At 47.1% G+C, this 21828-nt stretch overlaps 1 protein-coding gene and 1 pseudogene across 5 annotated transcripts in view; one reads left to right on the top strand and one right to left on the bottom strand.

Annotated features, from left to right (window-relative positions):
* Nucleotides 1–21828, bottom strand: part of LOC147608263 (uncharacterized) — a 133647-nt gene that overhangs the window by 17939 nt on the left and 93880 nt on the right. For 4 of the 5 annotated variants that reach the window (XR_015264427.1, XR_015264428.1, XR_015264429.1 and 1 more), the window contains exon 9: nucleotides 4591–4703. Coding sequence is in view for 1 of the 5 variants with exons in the window: in XM_086788879.1 (XP_086645005.1) it covers nucleotides 4591–4703 (113 nt within the window). In the remaining 4 variants the exon portion in view is untranslated. Of the gene's footprint in view, nucleotides 1–2705; nucleotides 2941–4590; nucleotides 4704–21828 lie in introns of all 5 variants that reach the window. The other variant, XR_015264430.1, reaches the window with a different exon arrangement.
* On the top strand, nucleotides 7806–9808 carry LOC147608265 (uncharacterized; annotated as a pseudogene).

Below are 21828 nucleotides of genomic sequence, written 5' to 3'. Positions count from 1 at the left end.
CCCAGCTACATTTAACCGCATGATGATGTTTCCGGGAGTTGATTGGAGAGTGTGTGTTCATATTTCTGGACAACATACTCATATTTTCAGCTACAGCCACGTAGAAATTTCTGTACAGAAGGTGCAGGACCTGGGATGGTGAATTGGTCCCATGTGAGCCCAGTCCGGGACAAGTCAGCCAGGGATCCATCTCAGTCGTCCGAGGTCAGGTGTGCATTGTCCTGCACATGAGTCCAAGGTCAGGTGTGCACTGTCCTGCACATGAAACAGTGCCAGTCCGCGCTGTGAGTCTCCCTCTGGAATGATGTCAGATGTTCTGTGTATCTAGTTTACAACTGGATGCCAGACCTCTGTGGGCATGTAGGTTTGCATGTAGAGATGGGGCCAGCCCATAAGGCTACCCCAGTGCGAAGGTTTGCACTCTTAGTGTGGGCATGGGGGAGATGTAGAACCACCCCCCAAGGGGCCAGGAGGGCCCAGGCTGTGCCCACCAGCCATGGCATGGGCTGGAAGGGCTGTCGGCCAGCCCTAGTGCTTCTGGACAGGCAGCCGACAGGGCTAAGAACCCTACCCAGCAGGTCGGCCAGGTGTAGGGGGCAGTCCCACACCCATGCGCAGAGTGCCCAGCAGCCTGACACTGTCCCAGCAGGCATGCGCAGAGTGGCCAGCAGGCTGCCTAGTGTGAAAGCACAATATTGCATATGTGAAAACATTTTACTTCTAAGGACATGGTCGTGAGGCTTTATAAAGCTGGCCGACTGGATGAAAGGGGGAGTATAAATACTCCAGCCAAGAAACAATGAAGGCATCTCATAATTCACCAAGTGCATCAAGCAAACAAGGGCCAGGACAGCCAAGAAGTTGCTAACGCAAAGAGGTGGAAGACTGAAGGTCAAGGGCAGGATTTTCCAGCCAAGAAAAGGTCAAGTTTCTGTATTTGTTTTCAGATTTACATCATTCTAATAAAGCAAATACACCATCCGTGGTGGGGGCCCTACAGAGGGTAATTGGGACCCAATACTGTGTCCTCTCCATCTCCCCCTTCTCTCTCTATTTTCTGCACATCTCCTTTCAGTTTGTGCGTTAATTCCGTCGTGAAAAGAGTGCTGATTTCTGAGTTTTGAAGTACCGATCCTTCTCCGAAGCTTCCGCATATTACATTAAAAGAACGCACTAAGTGTGTTTTACCATTGGATCCATAGCATGACGAATATATCACGGTCCATAAAATTTAGGTGACAACTTCATGGATTTACCGGCACGAAGCGTCCTAGACGTCTAGAGATGAGTAGAAACGCTTTCTCTCCCTCTTTAAAAGAACGCACTAAGTGTGTTTTACCATTGGATCCATAGCATGACAAATATATCTCAAGCTCGTTTCAAATTTGACATCATCTGAGACCAAAATTCAATTACACTTGGCACTCCGATAATCCGATTGTACCTAGCATTAATGGAATAAACCCATAGTTTAATTCAAATGGAAAAAAGTTCGTAGAGGAATGCTTGTGCGAATTATACACAAACTACAACATAAAGGTAAATACTTTTCCCAAGCGCTAGATGATTTTCTGGCATACGCTCTCAACATATCCTCCAAGAGTTCCTCCAAGACTTGGCTGACTCTCTTGCAATCTGTGGATGATCACCACTCCTCTTGGGAGATACCATTATGTTGTCCATGCATTAAAGTCTCCCAACAAGAGGACTTTTCCTTGTTGGGAGAACTCTACAATACCTGCAAATAATGGTGCATACGGGGCCTCCCCACTCTCTATCCCACTACATGCAAATACTCATGTTCTCAGTGGGAAGTAGCATACTGAATTATGCATCAATCTCGAGCCAGGCTGGCTAATCGCATCCACATAAAGTGGGCCTTCTCATCCCGTCTATCCACTATGAGTATTTGTCTCAGATGAGGCCGAAACAAGCATGCCACTCCTTCTGAACCACGCACCCCTCCAGTGGTGTGTGTCTGTCCTCTGAAGGCTGATTCCCATGTATAAACTGCCACCTTGGGTAGCCCTCTCTCAGGGCTTTGACGAGTTTCCATGTAAAAGATAATATCATCTCTGTGAAGCATCCTGTGTCCAACCATAGAGTTCCATGGCAATTCCACATACTGGCATCCTCAATGTATCTGTGGTCTCATAGACCCCGTGCTGTCATGTGGGGTGCTTATCTGTGATGATGACCTTGCCATCTTGGTAGACTCCCCACTTACCTGTTTTCCTGGCCTCCATCACCTAGGCCATCCCCGTCTTTCCATGTTCCACCTGCAAGGATGTGAGATCGTCCCCTAGATAGATCTTAGTGCCTTGGAGAGCCATTCTCTTTTTAAGAAACTTGCCTCATGGTGTATGCCGTTGAGGAACTTGTATTGTGATGTATGAGGGGTTGTTCCCTCTTTACATCTTTCGCCACATGCCATGCATCTAGAAATCAGGTACGTGTGACGCCCATTTTCCTGCATAGGGTGTCGCCATCTTCCCTAGGCATGGGGCCTTTTGCAAGGCCAACCACCCGCACATAGAGTGATATCAAAGCTAAGTTGCTCAAAATAGGGTTGCATAATTAGACCAAGGCCTACAACTAGTTGATCTTAAACCTCTATTCCTTTTATCATTTGCTAGCTCAACTGTATATCTATATGGTGATGATTGAGCTTTCAACTTCACTTTCTTGACAAGTTAAGAACTCACCACATTGTGGGTTGAGCCCGTATCAAAAAGTACATTCATTGGTTTCCTGTCTATCGAGGCCATCATCACAATAATGAGATCAGTTTCTGAGAGCTGAGAACTGTAGAAGGATCTCCTCATACTACTTGGGAAATCCCGGGAAGCTACGAGTGATGAGTCAAACAAGAATCCATGCTGCCATCAAGTGAAGTATGCACTGGCACCACGTAGTGTAACTTGCTGCACGAGACTCTCTCTGCAAAATCAGTGGAGTCAAACTTGTGCAAATGAACGCAAAATGATGTTGACGCTATGCATAGGTCCTAGACGTGAAGTATTGTGAAAGAATTTAAAGCAATTGCAGCAGTTAATTAACGGCAAAATCATTTGCAAAAATCCCTAAAGCAGAATTAGATGCAACAATTGAAGCAATTAAGAAGAAAATAATTAACTACACAAAGCAATTAATCATGAAAGCAATTGGCTGCAGCAAATAGCAATCTTAATAGTGCTGAAACTCAATGCTATGACCTATGTTACAACAGTTGTAGGGCCACAAACAAACATGGTACCTGCTCCTTCACCTTGAATGGCTTCAGTGTGAACGATTGGAGGGAAGAAGCAATTATAACATACGCAATATCACAGGAGCAAGTCGATTAGGTCGTCAAGCAGAGCTGCACATCAAGAAAATGTGGGCTGCTAGTAAGATAGGCGCCGGCAAGGTTGACAAGCAACAGCGTGGACTGGTTTTGGCGTGAGCTAGTCTGCACTTACATAAGTTGACAGGCTGATAGATCTGCTCCCAGGGGTTGATGGTTTGGTGATGTCCGCAAAGGGTGAGCCAGCTGGCCCAAGATGGCCAGTAGTGTGGGGAGCGGGGTGCCCAGCAGCCTGACCAACACAATGCCAAGCCCGGAAGCGAAGTGAAAGCACTCAACAGGGCGGCCTCACTAATTCATTTCACACCCAATTTTATTGACAGATGCCCAAAGCCCAAAACAGGTGAAAAACAGTGCCCAATTTCTAAAAGAAAAATGCATAATTTGCTAAGCCTCTTGTTCGTATATGGTGCACACTACCAAATGTCCTCCATGGGGAGCTGCCTGACCAAATGAACTTGACCCTGGTGCACTCAATATCATGATGTGTCTGATGAGAGCAGCTTGCAGGAGATCTCGAATCTATCCCCTCACCAGTCTGCTGCCAACAAACTGGCAAACTGAAGTGGAGGCCTCAAATGAGGCCACCAAGATAGACAAGATTTGGAGGTCCGCTAGGCAGGGCATACAAGATTGGAGAGGAAAAAGGGGAAGGGGAATCATAAAAGAGGAAAGAACAGGGAAAGCAGAGCAAGCAAGAAAAAAAAGGGAAGCAGGAGTGAAACAGGAAAATGTCGAGAGGGAAAGAGCTGAAGGGGGGTGGGGATGTGCAAGGCAGGGGAGAACAAAACAAAGGCAAGCACGCAGTCAAAAACTGGGAAGTGGAGGGAGGAGAAAGGGCGGGGCGGGGGGTGGGGGGGGGAGATGTGATCTGCTCACAGATGTTGGGAGCTCCCTGACCTCTGCGACACGTTTCCATCTTCTAATCACCTGAATCTCCATGTTATCCACTGTCAGGGGGGAGGGGGGGGGGATGTGATCTGCTCACAGATGTTGGGAGCTCCCTGACCTCTGCTACACGTTTCCATCTTCTAATCACCTGAATCTCCATGTTATCCACTGTCATCTTCTTCCTTTATCAAGAGTCTCACGCACACCTTATGCCAGTCTAATTCATACAAACTGTGCTTACACTCAAATGTTTTCACAACTTAAAAACAGCAAGAGAAAAAGAGGAAATAATCCTTTCGGAATCAAACTACATCTAACCTCACAGATGGATGGGCATTTGGCACCGTGCTTACTTGTAGAGTATCAAAGAACATATAGCGAGAAAAACGACCGTAAATGGAGGACTTTCCCACTTCTGTAGTTTCCTTACATTGATTGACAACACTGTAAAAGGCAGCATCAACTCCTGTGAGGACATCGGAAACTTCAAATTAGTTACTATGAATGTTCAATTAAAACACAAGCTCTAAACATATGCTCTTTATATTGAATGAGTTCTTATATTGATGGTTCAAAACACAAAGTAAAGTATTTCTTTGTCGCATAATACATCAAACCTGATACTAAATAAAGAAAAACCAAATGAAATGCTGGTAGAACCTAAAATCTCTACATTATAGAACCAAAGACTTGAAGCACCTCAAGAAGATGTATGAGAGGGACAAAATACACAGAAAGAGCTGTGAATATAACACTTGTCATACAAATGACAACTCTGCCTGGTCAAATGAGGGATAACAGAGCCTCTTAGAAGTATGCCTTCATGCTAAAAACGCCAAGAGTATGTGTACTGATATGTGCTCATAAGTGACATCACAGTCATCGCCACGCCCTATCATCAGCATCGATGACTCAATCACATTCGATGAAAGCTAAACATTGTTGAGGGCATTTTTGGTACATCTCCCCCTAACCCTACGATGTTTTGGGTTGCTTTTGGGCAGCTAGGCAAACGAAAAGTGGGCACCTAGGTGTGGAAAGTACAAGTGGACACACAAGGAGTCAGTCGGGCAGCCATATGTGAAAAGGATGAGGAAAAAGGAGGTCAATGGCAGTTGGATCTGGCTGACCAGTCCTACAGGCCAACCAGCCCCATAGTTACCTATAAATAGTGTATTTTGGTCTTATTTCAACCAGCCTAACACAGGTCCGAAGGGTGCTCGCTACAAGGGAATGTCTAGCTGTGTCCTTGTCCATAGGTCCTTGTGAATCTCGTATAGGCTGAGTTTCAACTGAGGCTCTCTGGTGGGAGCCAAAGAAGTCACTGATAGATGTCTATGCAGTATCCCGCATCTCGAGCTGCTGCCTCAATAGTTTGTCTCTGTGGTGCCTCAACTCAAGTAGGTACACTCCCAAGCATCTCTAATCTTTCTAATGCATCACCTGTAACCCCCCCAGCGCCCCCCCCACCCCCACCCCGAAGAGACAATGGTAGTGTCCATGTATCTCATAGTAAGCTGGGCATCTAAGTAAGTAATGCTCCTTAGACTCAATCTCCCCATTACTACATAGCTTGCATATCCGTCAGTCATCACGTAGGATGCCCTCTACCCTCCATGTCTCAATCCAAAGGCAGTGTGTGGACACCCTCAGCTGACCAATGGTGATCCTCATGGCATGGGTTCGGTGTGTGTGTGTGTGTGTGTGGGGGGGGGGGGGGGGGGGGGGGGGGGGCGTTGTGGGGGGTGTCATTTGGCTTTTGTGTAGCGCGTTGCAGTCTTGACCCCAGATCACCATGGTTATTGAAGGTCTTCTCAGATCACTCCACCGCTCTGAAGGGGAGTTTGTTGGGAATTTTGGAGTCTTATGTGTGAACAGCCTCTTAGAAGGCTAAGTGCGCTAGTAGTGTGTGAACCCACTCTTAAAGTGGTTCAATAAATATCTAGATATTTATACCTTCCTCGCATCACTGCTTACGTCGTACAGAAGGACCTTCAAAGGTTATAAAAGGCTTTGTACTTGGTGTACTTCAAAACATATCAATCAATCTATCATTGATTGAGGAGATCCGCCAGTGTCCGATGCGGCACATATTATGAGATGGAGGTACCTCCATAGTGTACCTTCCAGTTCCAGTTTCATTTTCTAGGTGCCAGTAGTATCATCTTTATTTTTCATTTTCTGGGTTTTTTTATCCAGACATTGTATCAGATCCACCATGATGTAACTTTTGGTCTCATAGGTCATTATGGCCTTTTGAAGACGTTAATATAACATTTCATTTCATTTCATTTCTAGAGCATTGAGTTTCTCTCTCACTCTCTCTCTCTCTCTCTCTCTCGCTGCCTGCCTGCGCTCTCTCGTGCTGCCTGCCTGCGCCCCCCTTCGCTCTCTCCCCCGCTGCCTGCCCTTCGCTCTCTCACGCTGCCTGCCTGCGCCCTCTCGCGCTGCCTGCCTGCGCCCTCTCCCGCTGCCTGCCTGCGCTCCCCCTCCCGCTGCCTGCCTGCGCCCCCCTTCGCTCTCTCTCGCGCTGCCTGCCCTTCGCTCTCTCGCGCTGCCTGCCCTTCGCGCCCACCCCCCCCCTTCCCGCTGCCTGCCTGCGCCCCCCTTCGCTCTCTCCCCCGCTGCCTGCCCTTCGCTCTCTCGCGCTGCCTGCCTGCGCCCCCCTTCGCTCTCTCTCCCGCTGCCTGCCCTTCGCCCCCCCTCTCTCTCCTGAAGGTCAGCACCATGTTGAGACCAACCCTGGTCTGCTGAAGTAACAGTCACAGCCCACAAGGATTAACGACAGAAGAAACGTCATGGAGGCACGTATGGAAAAGCTCGAAAAGATGCTGAAGGATTTGAAGAAAAACATGGACAGCAACCTCAACACTGTCCAGAAGAGCCTCCTCGATCGCATTGCTAAGCTGGAGACCGAGGCAGAAACATGGAAGAAAGAAAAGGAAACAATGCAGGAGGAGATTGCCCAGCTTAAAGGTGAAGTAGCTTCACTGCATGAACACCCAGAAGAAGGGGAAATCCTCGAGGCAGACAAAGAAGCCATGAAGGAGGAGCTCACCCAGACGATTACCAAAACCCTAGAGGGCAAGATGGAAGCAGTAAGAGAAGGATGGGTGGAAGTGGTCAAGAAAAACATTAAGAAAGAAGTACAAGAGGACACGCACATGGTACGATCCACACTCGATGAAGAGAAGATGAGGAGAATCCGTCGCCTGAACAGAGGGGTGCACCGCTGAGGCGGACTGCCGAAACTTATGCATAAAATTAGGCCATGCAGAGGATGCACCACTTCCATTCACCAAGATATGGAGGACAGCCCCACCCAAGGACCCCACCCAAAGTAAAGTCCTAGTGCTACAGTTCGCAGACGAAGTGAGCAGGCAAACCTTCATGAGACAGAGAGTTATTCTGAGAAACCTACCAGGGGACCCCATCTACTTTGATGATGACCTAACTTGGATGCAGAGACAACATAGGAAATCATGCATGCCACAAATTAAAGCAGCACGTGCTGAGACAACATAGGAAATCATGCATGCCACAAATTAAAGCAGCACGTGCTGAAGGGAAAAAGGCACATTACAGAGACGGCCATGTATACATAGAGGGCAAGATGGTGACATAGCGCCATATGGCCTATGGGACACAGGAAATTATCAAGAAGCACAAGGAGATATATGCAGCAGTTTGGAACTGCAATGGGGCTCTATGGACACATCCAGGCAGACTAGAGGAGGTTATGGAGAACCGGGACATCATGTTTCTGACAGAGACACATGAAAGCCCAGAGAGAGGCTTACCACGAGTAGCAGGGTACCAGTGGGAATCAGTGTATAGACAAGGGATGCGACAGGGCACTTCCAGAGGCTCAGGTGGGATCACTATACTATTCAGACGAGCACTACACCAACGTATCAGGGTGGTGTCGAGAGACCCAGAGGCACGCTACATGTGGATTAGCCTACAGCTCTCAGAGGTGAGAACAGTTTACTTGGCAATATGCTACTTCCCGCCGAAGGGGTCGAGATTCAACACAGGTCACATGGAGGACCAGATTGGAGGAGGAGAGGAGGGAGGGGCCCTTCCTAGTGAGTCTCCATACGCCACTCTATCCGCAGATATCCTACACTATTCGACCATGGGGGAGGTTCTCCTGATGGGGGGGACTTCAATGCACGCACACAGAATCGACAGTGTGAATCATTCGACTTCACAGATCCCCTCATCCTACAGGCACTAGACGATGTAGATGCAGGGACCACGAGGATGTCAGAGGACAGTGGGCCAGACAGTACAGGTTATGGGCAACACCTTCTGGACCTGGGAGCTAGACACCATCTCGTTATTTATAACGGGATGTCACAATGGCCAGAATCGGGAAGACTCACATGTTTCCCATCATCAGGAGGCAGCAGCACTGTGGACTACATATTGGGCTCGCGGGAGAGCACAGACCTAATAGACTCTTTCACTATCCCTACATGCCCCATTGGTGCGGACCATACTTATTTGGCTCTCTCTCTTAGGAGCTCTCTTGATCTGCCACCCCCGACCACTCAGGCATCTCGTACCATCTTCCACTTTACCCGGGAGCTTGCAGACGTTTATGATTCAAAAGTACATGATGGCCTCTTTGGTATGGACCCTACAGCACCCATCGATGTACTGACGGCCCAACTTTCACACATAGTGCACACAGCAGCTAGCCACAGCTTTCCACACCATCTCCAAACAGGGAAGCCACCTAGATCCGGGGACATGCCCCAGAATAGATGGTATGATAATGAGTGTAGAGAGCTTCATCGACATCTCCAAGCCCAGATAGCGAAAGGGGAAATAACACAGCAGCAGGCCAGTAGACAGATGGGGTCTCTTACACGCCGTAAGCGACACACATATGAGGAGGCTCAATACTGGGACATCTACCACATGCTCATGAGCAAAGATGCAGCCACTGCTTGGCGACGACTAAGAGAGCCACGCCCCCCCCACCCCGATTACTGATCCTCAACGCTGGCAGAGTTATGCAGAAGGGCTTTATGATGTTCCGCACTAGCCACTCATCCCTCGCCCCACCGAGACTCCACCGACCTCATCGGTTTTCTTTACTACCGATATGGTATCTCGAGCTATACATAGATTCCAACATGGGAGAGCTGAGGATCACACCGGCTTACAGGGTGAGCATTTCATTTATGCAGCTGACACACTCTCTCCTTTTATTGCTTACCTCTTTAACAGGGCTCTGGTAGAAGGTTGCCCGGCTGAGTGGACGATGCACACTATTGTACCGATCCACAAAGCTGGGGACATGTTGGACCCCGGTAATTACAGGACTATCATGATTGGTCATACCTTGGCCAAACTCTATGGGGCTATCCTGGAGGCAGAATTGAGAGCACACGCTGAGAGGGAGGGGCTTCGTGCCCCTGGTCAGGCAGGTTTTCGGCGAGCCTTCTCTACTATTGATCACATTTTCACCCTGAGATGCCTGATTGACCAAACTCGGGCACGGAGACAAACTCTATTGCTGTTTTGTGGACTTCCGCAAAGCCTTCGACACAGTCCTGAGAGAGCGCCTCTTCCACCGCTTACAGACACTGGGCATAGCCCCCGACATGATGTGGGGGATTTACACATTATATGAGCAAGTGTTTGGACGAGTTAGATGCCCAGGGGGACTATCAGATATGATTGCCAGCACCATTGGTGTGAAGCAGGGCTGCCCTCTCTCCCCAACACTCTTTGGCTTATACATCGACGAGGTAGCAGACTACATCATACACGGAGGAGGCTCTGGGATTGACATCTCATGTACGACTGTACACATTCTTTTATATGTTGATGATATCATTCTTGTGTCGGATACTCCGTGTCATGGCCCTGTGAAAATGGAACAGCACAAGTGTGGGCATGGTGGTTGCTGAGTCAAAATATTGAATGATTCACATGGGGGGTGCCTGGACAGAGTTAATGATGTGTGGACATCCCTAAGTGTGAAGGGGGGAACTAGAACATTAAAATTTTAATGTTTTATTGAAGGTTGCCCCTAGGCCTTAGTGGCCCCTAGGGAACTTTAACATTTATTAAAGTTGGGGCCCTAGGATTAATTTGGGGAGAGGGCAACTCCACTTTTGGAGTGTATGCCTCCCTCTCTTCTCTCTCTCTCTTCTTTTTGTAAAACGTGGAGCATACGTGCTGTGGGGAAGCGTGGAAAGCAAGAGGGAAGAAGTCGACTGCTGAATATTGTGCTGCTGCTGATTTCTGTGTGCTGGAACAGGCTGTACAGCATCCGTACATATCTGTACGACTGCAGGTACAACAGTACGACTGCAGGTACAGGCAGAGCCGTTAGGAGTCTGAACTGTGGCTGTTGCAGGCAGCTGTATAGCAGGCGGCTGTTGTTGCAGGTGGCTGCTGTTCCTGGTACAGGTCGTACAGCACTGTACGACTGCAGTACAATGTACGGACAGGTCTGAAGCAGGCGGTGCTGGACTGTGCAGGTTCAGTCGGGTACAGCTGGGAGCAGGCGCACCAGTATCTTCAGGTGACAACAGAACTGGCCGTACAGTTCTGTACGGACAGCTTCTGACACGTGTGCTGAGGCGGTACGGACTGGTTCTGTGCAGCTTCTATGGTCTGAACAGTCAGTTACAACACTGAAGTGGATGCAGAGAGGAAGGTACAGACAAGTACACTCACACGTGTGAAGCAGGGTTGTTGGCACAAGTGTCTGCAAGTACAGATTGGTACCGTTACTTCCTCTGGTGCTGATCCACGAGCTGATTTTGGTAAGCTCCGCATTTGTTCATCTATCTCTCTTTCTATTGCCTTATGTCTGTTGCAGATTTGAGTTATCTGGCCCTTTGTGAGAGGAGGGGTATGGCAGATTGAAAAGGGTGGAGACAGAGATTGAACAGTGAATGTATGTATGAGCTGAGATGTTGAATCAAGTGCTTGAGATATGCCAGATGTATGCTCATGGCTGCCCTGCTTAATGGTCTTGGCTGATCAGAGGGAGGCACAGAGTGTTACTTTGAGACACAGATCTGTGTGTGTGAATCCTCTGTGCTAAGAGGTACTGTGGGCTGTCAGATTGGACATACAGGTGTAATCTCTTCACTGATTTTGTTGTACTCAGCCTTTCAAAGTTTTGAAATTGAATAAAGAAATACCGCAAGGGACGCCAAGCTTTGGGGCCAATAGGTGTCGCTTTGTTTTCAGATTTGGGCACTCTAGCTCCAATCTATTTTATTTTCATATCTAGACTACAAGTGGAAGGGTGACTGCTAGTCCACCGCACTTTGGTTCATACCAGAGGCCGGTTTCAAGGTTCCATTGCCGGGACCAATCATCAACTTTCTGAAGGGGGTGAGCTCGTGGTTGCCTCGAAGAAAGCCATCGCTGAAAAATTCAGCAAACATGTCTGATACAGAGGATGAGTACTTCTATCGTGAAGAGGAAGAGCAAGAGACTTCTCCTGAGAGAGATGTATCTGAGGATATTCATGCAAGAGAACAGGCTGCAGATGATGAGCCTTATGAGGATGTAACACAGCCAGAAGATGTTCTTGGTAAAGAGGATGATGATGCTCGGTTCAAAGATCGTTTGGCTAGTGTTATGGATGTATTTATGCAGCTCACTCAGAGTGAGAGATTTACTGAATTTATGAGATCCCGTACAGAGCCCGAAAAAGAAGAAGAAGAAGGTTCATTCTAAGAACCTTCCTTAGGGTCATAGTGGTGCCATCCCACAGGATCCATCTCTTGGCCAGTTTCCGAACATGCAGCATGCTTATGGTGCAAACTCACAGAGTTCCTTCTTTGGACAGCCATCAATTCCTCAGCAGAATATGCATCCAGGTTATTTTGGTGGTGGCTCAGTGTTCCAATCCATGATTGGGGGTTACCCTCAGGGAGGCATGGGTATGCACGGGCCTTTTGGAGCTAATTTTCAGCTTGGTATGCAAGGGAATATGTATGGTGGTATGCAGTCCGGTATGCAAGGAAATATGTTTGGGAGCATGCAACCTGGAATGCAAGGCAATATGTATGGTGGCATGTAGCCAGGTATGCATAACGGAATGTTAGGAAACATGGCTGGAATGTATGGTATGCCAGGTGTGGGAATGGGAAATGTTGACCCAATGATGGGCATGAATGTTGGGGGCAGCAATCTTGCAAAGCCACTTCCATATGATAATCTAACGCCTATGGGAAAGGCGAAGGATTACAAGGAAGGGGGAGCTGCAGTGAAGTTTGATACATTCAGTGCAGCCAAAGATAAATTGAAAGCACTTACCTTTTTACAGCAGTTTGATGCTGCTTTTTCTGGTGGGAATTACACAGAGTCCTCTAAGGTGAGGAAAGCTGCCACTTTTCTCAAGGGCAATGCTTTGCAGTGGTGGTCTACTCTTCTTTTGCAGGGCATAGCACCCACCACTTGGGTACAATTTAAACAGGTTTTCTCTTCTGTATGGCTCACATCTACATTTGAGGTGGTTATGACCGCATGGCACAAGTTGGATGCTTCAAAGTGTGAAAATTTGGAAGATTATAACAAGAAGTTTTGGGAAGCTTTACTCCCAGTGACTTCTTACCGTGCAGTGCCATTGTCTGAGCAGGTAGAGAAGTATTGTTGTGGGCTGCCCAAAGAGGTGCGAGATTATTGTATCAAGACAAGAGTAACGAACATGTCACAGATGATTGAAAATGCTATGATAGCTAATGCGTTACTCACTGGAGGATCATCTGGGTTTAAAGGCAGTAAGAACTTGAGCAAGAAAGCTGAAAAATCTGGGCATGCTTCACGTGATGCTAAAGGGTCTTCAGAGACGAAGTATAAGAAGTTGCCAATGCCCAAGAGGACTTCTGAGGAAAGACAGGCTTTGAGAGATGCTCGGAAATGTTTTTACTATATTGAAGAGGGACATATGTCATTCAATTGTACATGCGGTGGTGGATACATACAATAGGAAAATCACTCTGACTCATAGAGGGAAAGAACATGTATTGGATGTAAAACTCAAAGGGGAATCTGTTCCTATTGTATCCGCTTCGGCGATTTCATCAGTAATGAAAAAGCATCTTTCCGCGTACTAGTTTTATGTAAAGGATGCACAAGATGATGAGTCTAAGTCTAATTTGTCTATGTTAGATAAGGACAGGACTGATTTCTTATGTGGGTTTCAAGACTGTTTTTTCGAGTCATTGCCAAGAGAACTTCCTCCTGAGAGGCCAGAAGATCATGCCATTGATCTAATTCCTGGTAGTACTCCACCAAATAGACCGCCGTACCGTGTTAGTGCAGCCCAACAGGAAGAGATTATGAGTCAGGTGCAGGAGCTTTTGAATAAGGGGTTGATACAGCCTAGCTCATCACCCTTTTGCTCACCTGTACTCTTAGTGCAAAAGAAGGATGGTTCTTGGTGCATGTGTATTGACTACAGGGCGTTGAACAAGAATACCATCAAGAATCGATTCTCCATACCGAGGATCGATGACATTTTGGACCGGTTACAGGGCTCCACAGTCTTTAGTCGCATTGACTTGAAAAGCGGGTATCATCAGATACGAATTAGACCCGAGGATGTGCATAAGACAACATTCCGAACCACGTTTGGGTTGTATGAGTTTTTGGTTATGCCCTTTGGTTTGACAAATGCACCTGCCACATTTAACAGAATGATGGACAGGATTTTCAGGCCTCATAGAGCGTTTGTGGGCACATTCTTTGATGATATGATTGTGCATTCACAAACTGAGGAAGAGCATAGAAGGCATTTGGCCATTGTGTTTGCAGAACTCAGAAACCATAGGCTCGTTGTTAATGGCAAGAAGAGTGAGTTTTTCTTGCAAGAGATACATTTCTTGGGGCATATTGTGTCTAAGCATGGAGTCCGTATGGATCCATGCAAGCAATTCTTAATTGGCCAGATTTGAGGACCGTGCATGATGTACGCAGCTTTCTAGGATTGTGTTCCTATTACAGGCGTTACATATGGTACTTTGCTGAAATTGCTTCGCCTCTACATGCCTTGACAAAGAAGGCAACTCCGTTTAGATGGGCTGATCGGGAAATTACAGCATTCAAAAAGCTCAAAGAAAAGCTTACTTCGGATCTAGTATTGGTGTTACCGGACCTCCGAAAGGCTTTTGTTGTCCAGTGTGATGCATGCGGAAGTAGCATTGGTGCAGTTCTCATGCAAGAGGGACATGTGATAGCCTATGAGAGTAGAATATTGCAAGATGCTGAGAAGCATTTACAGGTTTATGAGAAAGAGATGTTGGCTGTAATTCACGCTCTTTCTACATGGAAACACTACTTGCTTGGGGCTGATTTCACTGTGCAGACAGATCATCAAACCTTGCATTATTTCCTCACGCAAACTAAGCTTTCAGAGAAGCATATGCGTTGGGCAAACTTTTTGTCTATGTTCCACTTCCAAATTGTGCATGTGGAAGGCAAAAAGAATGTAGTGGCAGATGTTTTGTCACGCAAGCCACAGGTCTCTGCAGTTTCACTTGCTTATCATCATGAGCTTGATGAAATGAAAGAGCGGTATGCCCATGATGAGGACTTTGGCAGGGTGTATGATCAGATGTCTGAGGGTCAGCGGCATGAGCACTATACTCTCAGAGATGGGTTTTTATTGATGCATGGCAGACTGTGTGTTACCAGGCCATTGTGACTCAAAGTTATGATTGAAAGTCATGCTCCACCGTATGCAGGTCATAGAGGTATTGACGCCACGGTAAAAGCAGTGGAGACTTTCTTTTATTGGCCAACCTTGAGAAGAGATGTTGATGCCTTTGTGAGGCAATGCATCGTATGTCAGAAGGTAAAGTTTGACCGTCAAAAGACACCAAGGTTATTACAGCCTTTACCTATTCCAGATAGACCTTGGGAGAGCATTGCCATGGATTTTATATTTGATCTTCCACGGACACAAACGGGTAATGATGGCATTTGGACTATCATATGCATGTTCAGTAAGCAGGCTCATTTCATTCCCGTGCGTAAGACAATCAAAGTGGATCATATGGTGAAGTTGTTCATGGCGAACATCTTCAAGTATCATGGCTTGCCTACGTCTATCATTAGTGACTGTGATCCACGGATGACGAGTTTGTTCTGGAGAGGGTTGTTTGACAATATGGGTACAACTCTCAAGTTTTCATCGTCATTTCATCCACAAACAGATGGTCAGTCAGAAGAGGCTAACTCTACAGTGTTGGATCTTCTCAAGTGTTATGTGTCAGAGCACAAGCAACAATGGGAAAAGTATCTTCCTTTGGTGGAGTTTGCATATAACAACACTGTTCATACCTCGACAGGCAAGGCGCCTTTTGAGATTGTGGAAGGAGGGAAGAAGGTACCACCCATTTTGCATACAAAGGATAAGATCTTTGAGGCTGATTAGCATGTGGAAAACATGGATGAATCGGAGAGTTAAGTTGGCACTCCAGAAAACTCAGCCGCAAAGAAAGCCGCAGACCGTCACAGACGTGCTTTGGAGTTTGCATTGGGTGATTGGGTTCTTTTGCGCTTTGAAAAGGCTAGACTCAAGAAGATGAAGGGTAAAGAGCGCTTATTCCCTAAGTTGAGCATGCGTTATTATGGGCCTTTTCAGGTTTTGGAAAAGATTGGTGAGGTAGCCTATCGTTTGAAGCTACGAGATCACTAGAGGATTCACAATGCTTTTCACGTGAGTCTCCTTAGACCTTTCCGTGGGGATGTGCCTGAGGATGTATCAGATGAGGCTCAGCCGGAAGTTGAGGAACTTGATGAGGTTCTGATTCCAGAGCAGATACTGGCACATAAAGAAAGGAAGGTACGAGGTAAAGTTTCCCGTCGCTATCTTATGAAGTTCAAGAACTATTCACCGATGGATGCGAACTGGATGGAGGAAGGTGACTTAACAGATTCACCTCAAGTTTTGCAGCTTTATCTCGATGCCTTTGAGTTAGAGCCGACTCTTGTTGTGGCTCATTCAGGTTCAGCAGAGCATGGGTCTGGAGCATTACCTGATGCTCAAGAGGGGGTAGCACCTCCACTCCCTTGATACAGACATGCTCAGATGACATCTGGAGGTCGCTTGGTGCAGTTTTTATCTCACCCGAAGGTACTGAGGCTGACAGTACATCTGTTTATGGGACTTCTATGATATATGTGTACTAGTCACATGGGATTTTGTGGATATGTATGGTTCACAGTGGTATACAACTTGGACTATTACTACGCCATTGGTTTGCAGTGAATGTTGATACATGTGCATGGCTTAGAGAGATTGGGACGCTGATCTTGCCATATTGTATATTTCACTTTGGATATTTTGCTCTATCACCAGAATGCAATCGAGGACGCTTGCCATTTTTCAAGAGGGGGGTATGTCATGGCCCTGTGGAAATGGAACAGCACAAGTGTGGGCATGGTGGTTGCTGAGTCAAAATATTGAATGATTCACATGGGGGATGCCCGGACAGAGTTAATGATGTGTGGACATCCCTAGGTGTGAAGGGGGGAACTAGAACATTAAAATTTTAATGTTTTATTGAAGGTTGCCCCTAGGCCTTAGTGGCCCCTAGGGAACTTTAATATTTATTAAAGTTGGGGCCCTAGGATTAATTTCGGGAGGGGGCAACTCCACTTTTGGAGTGTATGTCTCTCTCTCTTCTCTCTCTCTCTTCTTTTTGGAAAACGTGGAGCATACGTGCTGTGGGGAAGCATGGAAAGCAAGAGGGAAGAACTCGACTGCTGAATACTGTGCTGCTGCTGATTTCTGTGTGCTGGAACAGGCCGTACAGCATCCGTACATATCTGTACGACTGCAGGTACAACAGTACGACTGCAAGTACAGGCAGAGCCGTTAGGAGTCTGAACTGTGGCTATTGCAGGCGGCTGTTGCACGTGCCTGCTGTTCCTGGTACAGGTCGTACAGCACTGTACGACTGCAGTACAGTGTACAGACAGGTCTGAAGCAGGCGGTGCTGGACTGTTCAGGTTCAGTCGGGTACAGCTGGGAGCAGGTGCACCAGTATCTTCAGGTGACAGCAGAACTGGCCGTACAGTTCTGTACGGACAGCTTCTGACACGTGTGCAGAGGCAGTACGGACTGGTTCTGTGCAGCTTCTATGGTCTGAACAGTCAGTTACAACACTGAAGTGGATGCAGAGAGGAAGGTACAAACAAGTACACTCACACGTGTGAAGCAGGGTTGTTGGCACAAGTGTCTGCAAGTACAGATTGGTACCGTTACTTCCTTTGGTGCTGATCCACGAGCTGATTTTGGTAAGCTCCGCATTTGTTCATCTATCTCTCTTTCTATTGCCTTATGTCTGTTGCAGATTTGAGTTATCTGGCCCTTTGTGAGAGGAGGGGTATGGTAGATTGAAAAGGGTGGAGACAGAGATTGAACAGTGAATGTATGTATGAGCTGAGATGTTGAATCAAGTGCTTGAGATATGCCAGATGTATGCTCATGGCTGCCCTGCTTAATGGTCTTGGCTGATCAAAGGGAGGCACAGAGTGTTACTTTGAGACACAGATCTGTGTGTGTGAATCCTTTGTGCTAAGAGGTACTGTGGGCTGTTAGATTGGACATACAGGTGTAATCTCTTCGCTGATTTTGTTGTACTCAGCCTTTCAAAGTTTTGAAATTGAATAAAGAAATACCGCAAGGGGCACCAAGCTTTGGGGCCAACAGGTGTCGCTTTGTTTTCAGATTTGGGCACTCTAGCTCCAATCTATTTTATTTTCATATCTAGACTACAAGTGGAAGGGTGACTGCTAGTCGACCGCACTTTGGTTCATACCAGAGGCCGGTTTCACTCGGACAAGGCTACAAAGGCATCTACAGGCCCTGGATAGTTTCTGTGCGGAGCGAGGACTCCCAATGAACCTTGGGAAAACCAAGGTTATGGTCTTTCATACACCAGCAGCAGTCAGATGCCAGACTATCCTTACACTAGCCCGGGGACAAGTAGAGGTGGTGGGCTCATATGTATACCTTGGGGTCACATTTACCAGCTCATCAGGGAGATTCTCTATGGCACAGGCAGCCAAAGACAGAGTGACACGAGGTACACAGCACTAGCAATTTCGGAACGCCAGTGTCACCAGGCAAACTTCCAAGAGCCCCGTACTAAGGGGTGGCTATTTGATACACTAGTTACTCCAGCATTGATGTATGCAGCAACAGTATAGGCACCAGGTTTGGCTACATCCTCATGGACACAGATAGAGTGCCCTCAGATTTTGATGCTCGCACGGATGATCCGCAGCAAACCTTCAGTACCACATGATATCCTTTGAGCGGAGTTTGCTGTACCACCTATGTTAGTAGAGGCCATGTTCCAGACTATATCTTTTATACACAGGATGCGGGAGCTCCCACTAAATCGGGTATCTCGGGCTGCTTTTGAGGCATCCAGATAGCTTGCTCAGGAGGGACATACCTGGTCATGGTACTTCCAGGTGGTATAGTGGATATCATCACACAGGATTGATATTGACAGATTACTATCCTTACAGTATGACCTAGCTGCACCACATAGACGCCTCTCTCAGACAGAGAGGAACAGAGTCATGAGACATGACATTTGGCAGGGCCACATACAGGAGACTTGGCTATCTCCTAGTCAGCCACTCCCGATGAAGATGCTCTACTACAGCGACCACTTCTTGACCACCTCCACAGACGGCTTCATCCAGCGACCACGATACTTGGAGGTCCACTTATCACATGGAGCCAGAGTAGCCATTGGGCGACTAAGGGTCTCATCACACCAACTAGAGATCAAGACTGGGAGAGCAGCACACATCCCTCGAGCAGAGCGCATTTGCAGATTATGCCAGACGGGGGTAGAGACAGAGGAGCATTTTGTTTGCTAGTGTGGTGCTTTGCAGGAGATCAGGACATGCTATCCTAAGGTTTTTAGAGGGACCACATCACTTAGACAGATCTGGGACTTACACAGATTTGGGAGAGATCGGACCAGAGACAACTAGGCAAACTACTACTAGCACTACACAGACAAAAGGAGATCTTACTTCAGACACCCGCACATCATAGCGGAGGAAGACAGTCCCAGTTGACTGACTTCTTCCATAGATTGGCACCAGTAGCCCAGCCACACACATTGGGAGTGACATCTCAACGAGCGGAGGAGATTCGAGCTAGGCGACGACCCAGACTAGCTGGCTACCAGACACCACGGCTACACTACAAAGAAATCGCGGCCATCCGGTCTCGACACCAGTAGGAGGTCCAGGAGCAGCTGGCACATTTTCGCTCTGATCCAGGACGCATATTCCAGATATTTACGGCATCCTTAGATCGGATGTATGACATATTGTACACAGACTATGGGACTGGATGGAGTTAGGAGTAGATAACATATCATACTTGTATCACCCCTTCAGCAGATAGAGATGCATTAGTAGCCCTAGTACTCCATCCACACCCACCACCATTGAGTCCCCTATGGTCCTGTTGTCATACTTGTACATTTTATTCTCACTCCACAAAACTCTTGATGACTGGAGGAACATCATTGTACTACTTGTTTGTCTCATAGGCCAATTTTGGCCTTTTGCAAACTGCCCTCTCTCTCTTCTCTCTATTTCATAAATGCACTGTGTATCATAAACCAAACTGCCCTCCTCCATGGCCTTAGTGCATCTAGCCTTCCAAATATGCCAGGATGGCCACTTGGGCCAGGATTCACGGACCATCAAGGGCTAAAGAGAGAAAACTAGGCCAATTCATGAGAGAATGGGATCATGGCATCTTTTTCACTGTCTCTCATATGGGCCTTGCTGGCAGCACAAGGTACCAGATTGGATGAGAGATTCTCCCTTGCTTGGTCTAAAATCTCCCTTCTTGGGAAAAACTTCATCACTCTCTTGAGCAGCGTGCGGAGTACCGTTTCCATGCCCAGGAATCCTTTTGGACACAAATGGGTGGCAGATGCAACAAACATTTCATTGCTACTCACGGCCCATCTCATGCCAAAGATAGTGTCAAGCACTTGCAGGATTCACAAGGCACTCTTCACTCAGATCCTCTTATGGTTAGACAGATTGCCACTGATTTATATCGCCAGCTTCTCAGTGCCTGAGCCGCACTCTGATTTGAGACATAGGGCATAGAGGAAGGTTTGGAATGCATTGCCATATTTGATCACTGAGGAGATGTGTACCGCTCTGGATGCCCCTTTTTCTACGCAAGAGTTCAGTCATGATCTTCATGCCTCACCTCATGGTAAGTGTCCAGGGGAGAATGGCCTCTCCCCTGTATTTTTCATGACTTTTTGGGATGAGATTGGGACTGAGATCACATCGGCTCTCCAGGAGATGTGGGACACAGGTTCTATGCCTTCTTCTCTCACTGAGGGGCTTATTTATCTTTCCTAAGAGTGGGGATAAGACATTGACTCGCCAATGGAGACCTATCACCTTGCTTGGGACTGCATATAAGATTCTTGGTAAGGCAGTGAGCATCGGATTGCAGCCAATTTTGCAAGATGTCATTCATGATACTCAGAATGGATTCTTACAAGGTAGGAGAATCTTTGATAACATTTTCTCGTTTTTTTTTTTTCAGAAAGGAGACTTCTATTAAGTATGAAAAATCTTTACAAAATGGAGAATTCACACCAAAAAAGGTGGAGATCTCAACCAATCAGGAGCCCTGTGCTGCCAATAGGGTCCCGAATGAGAGGGCATGAAAAAAATACCAATGTCCCACTCTCTCATAAACTGGCCGCGCTTCCTCTCCTCCGCAGCCCTCGAAGATTCCTGGATTTTGGCCCAGGTAGCCATGATGGTGTGAATAATATCACTCCAAATCCTGCAAAGACACTGAGAAACAAGAAAGGGAGTACCCTCAATGGCCTCGGTGCATCTAGCCTTCCAGATATTCCAGGTTGAGATGCTAGCAATAATCTCCCAAGAACTGTCTAACCTCTGTGCCGGAGGGACAAAGTGTGAAAGTGGCGAATCCTGAAGACAACACTGCCGAGCAACTACTTGCCTAACCATAATGGCCAAGCTCCTGTCAGTCTCCTCGAATCTCAACTGAGGCCCAGACTGTGTCAACCAAATGATAGAACCAAAAGAAATGATAGCATGCCTCTTAATCCTACCAAAGAGGTGTGCAATCACCGACCAAACCCTCTGTGCTTCCTTGCATTGCCATAAACAATGATAAACTGACTCTGAAGCTCCTGCACATCTAGGGCATGCTAGGCAAGCACCACTAACTGACCTCCACTGATTGGTGGCCAGACCACCATGAAGAGAAACCCAGATAAAGGAGGAAATCTATGGCTTCCTATAAGAATGCCACAATCTCCGCCAAAAAACCCTCTGAATGTCAATCGAAATGCCATAAGATTCCCAATGGGGTCTAAGAGTAGGGACACTCTGAATGTGTCCCAAGATAAGATGTCTAGCATTCCGCACCGTATAATTGAAAAAAGGCATGCTTTTCAAGGGGTTACAAGCATCCTTCCACACCCACTCACTGGGGTCCCAATGCAAATGTCTGATAGGGCAGCCACCATACAACCAAAGGCTAACACTCTCTG

This window comes from Cibotium barometz, chromosome 53 (assembly GCF_041138505.1).
Source record: "Cibotium barometz isolate CiBa-2024 chromosome 53, ASM4113850v1, whole genome shotgun sequence".
In the NCBI taxonomy this organism is placed as follows: Eukaryota; Viridiplantae; Streptophyta; class Polypodiopsida; order Cyatheales; family Cibotiaceae; genus Cibotium; species Cibotium barometz.
The sequence above is the reverse complement of the archived record's forward strand: the minus strand, read 5'-3'. Positions and strand labels throughout refer to the sequence as shown.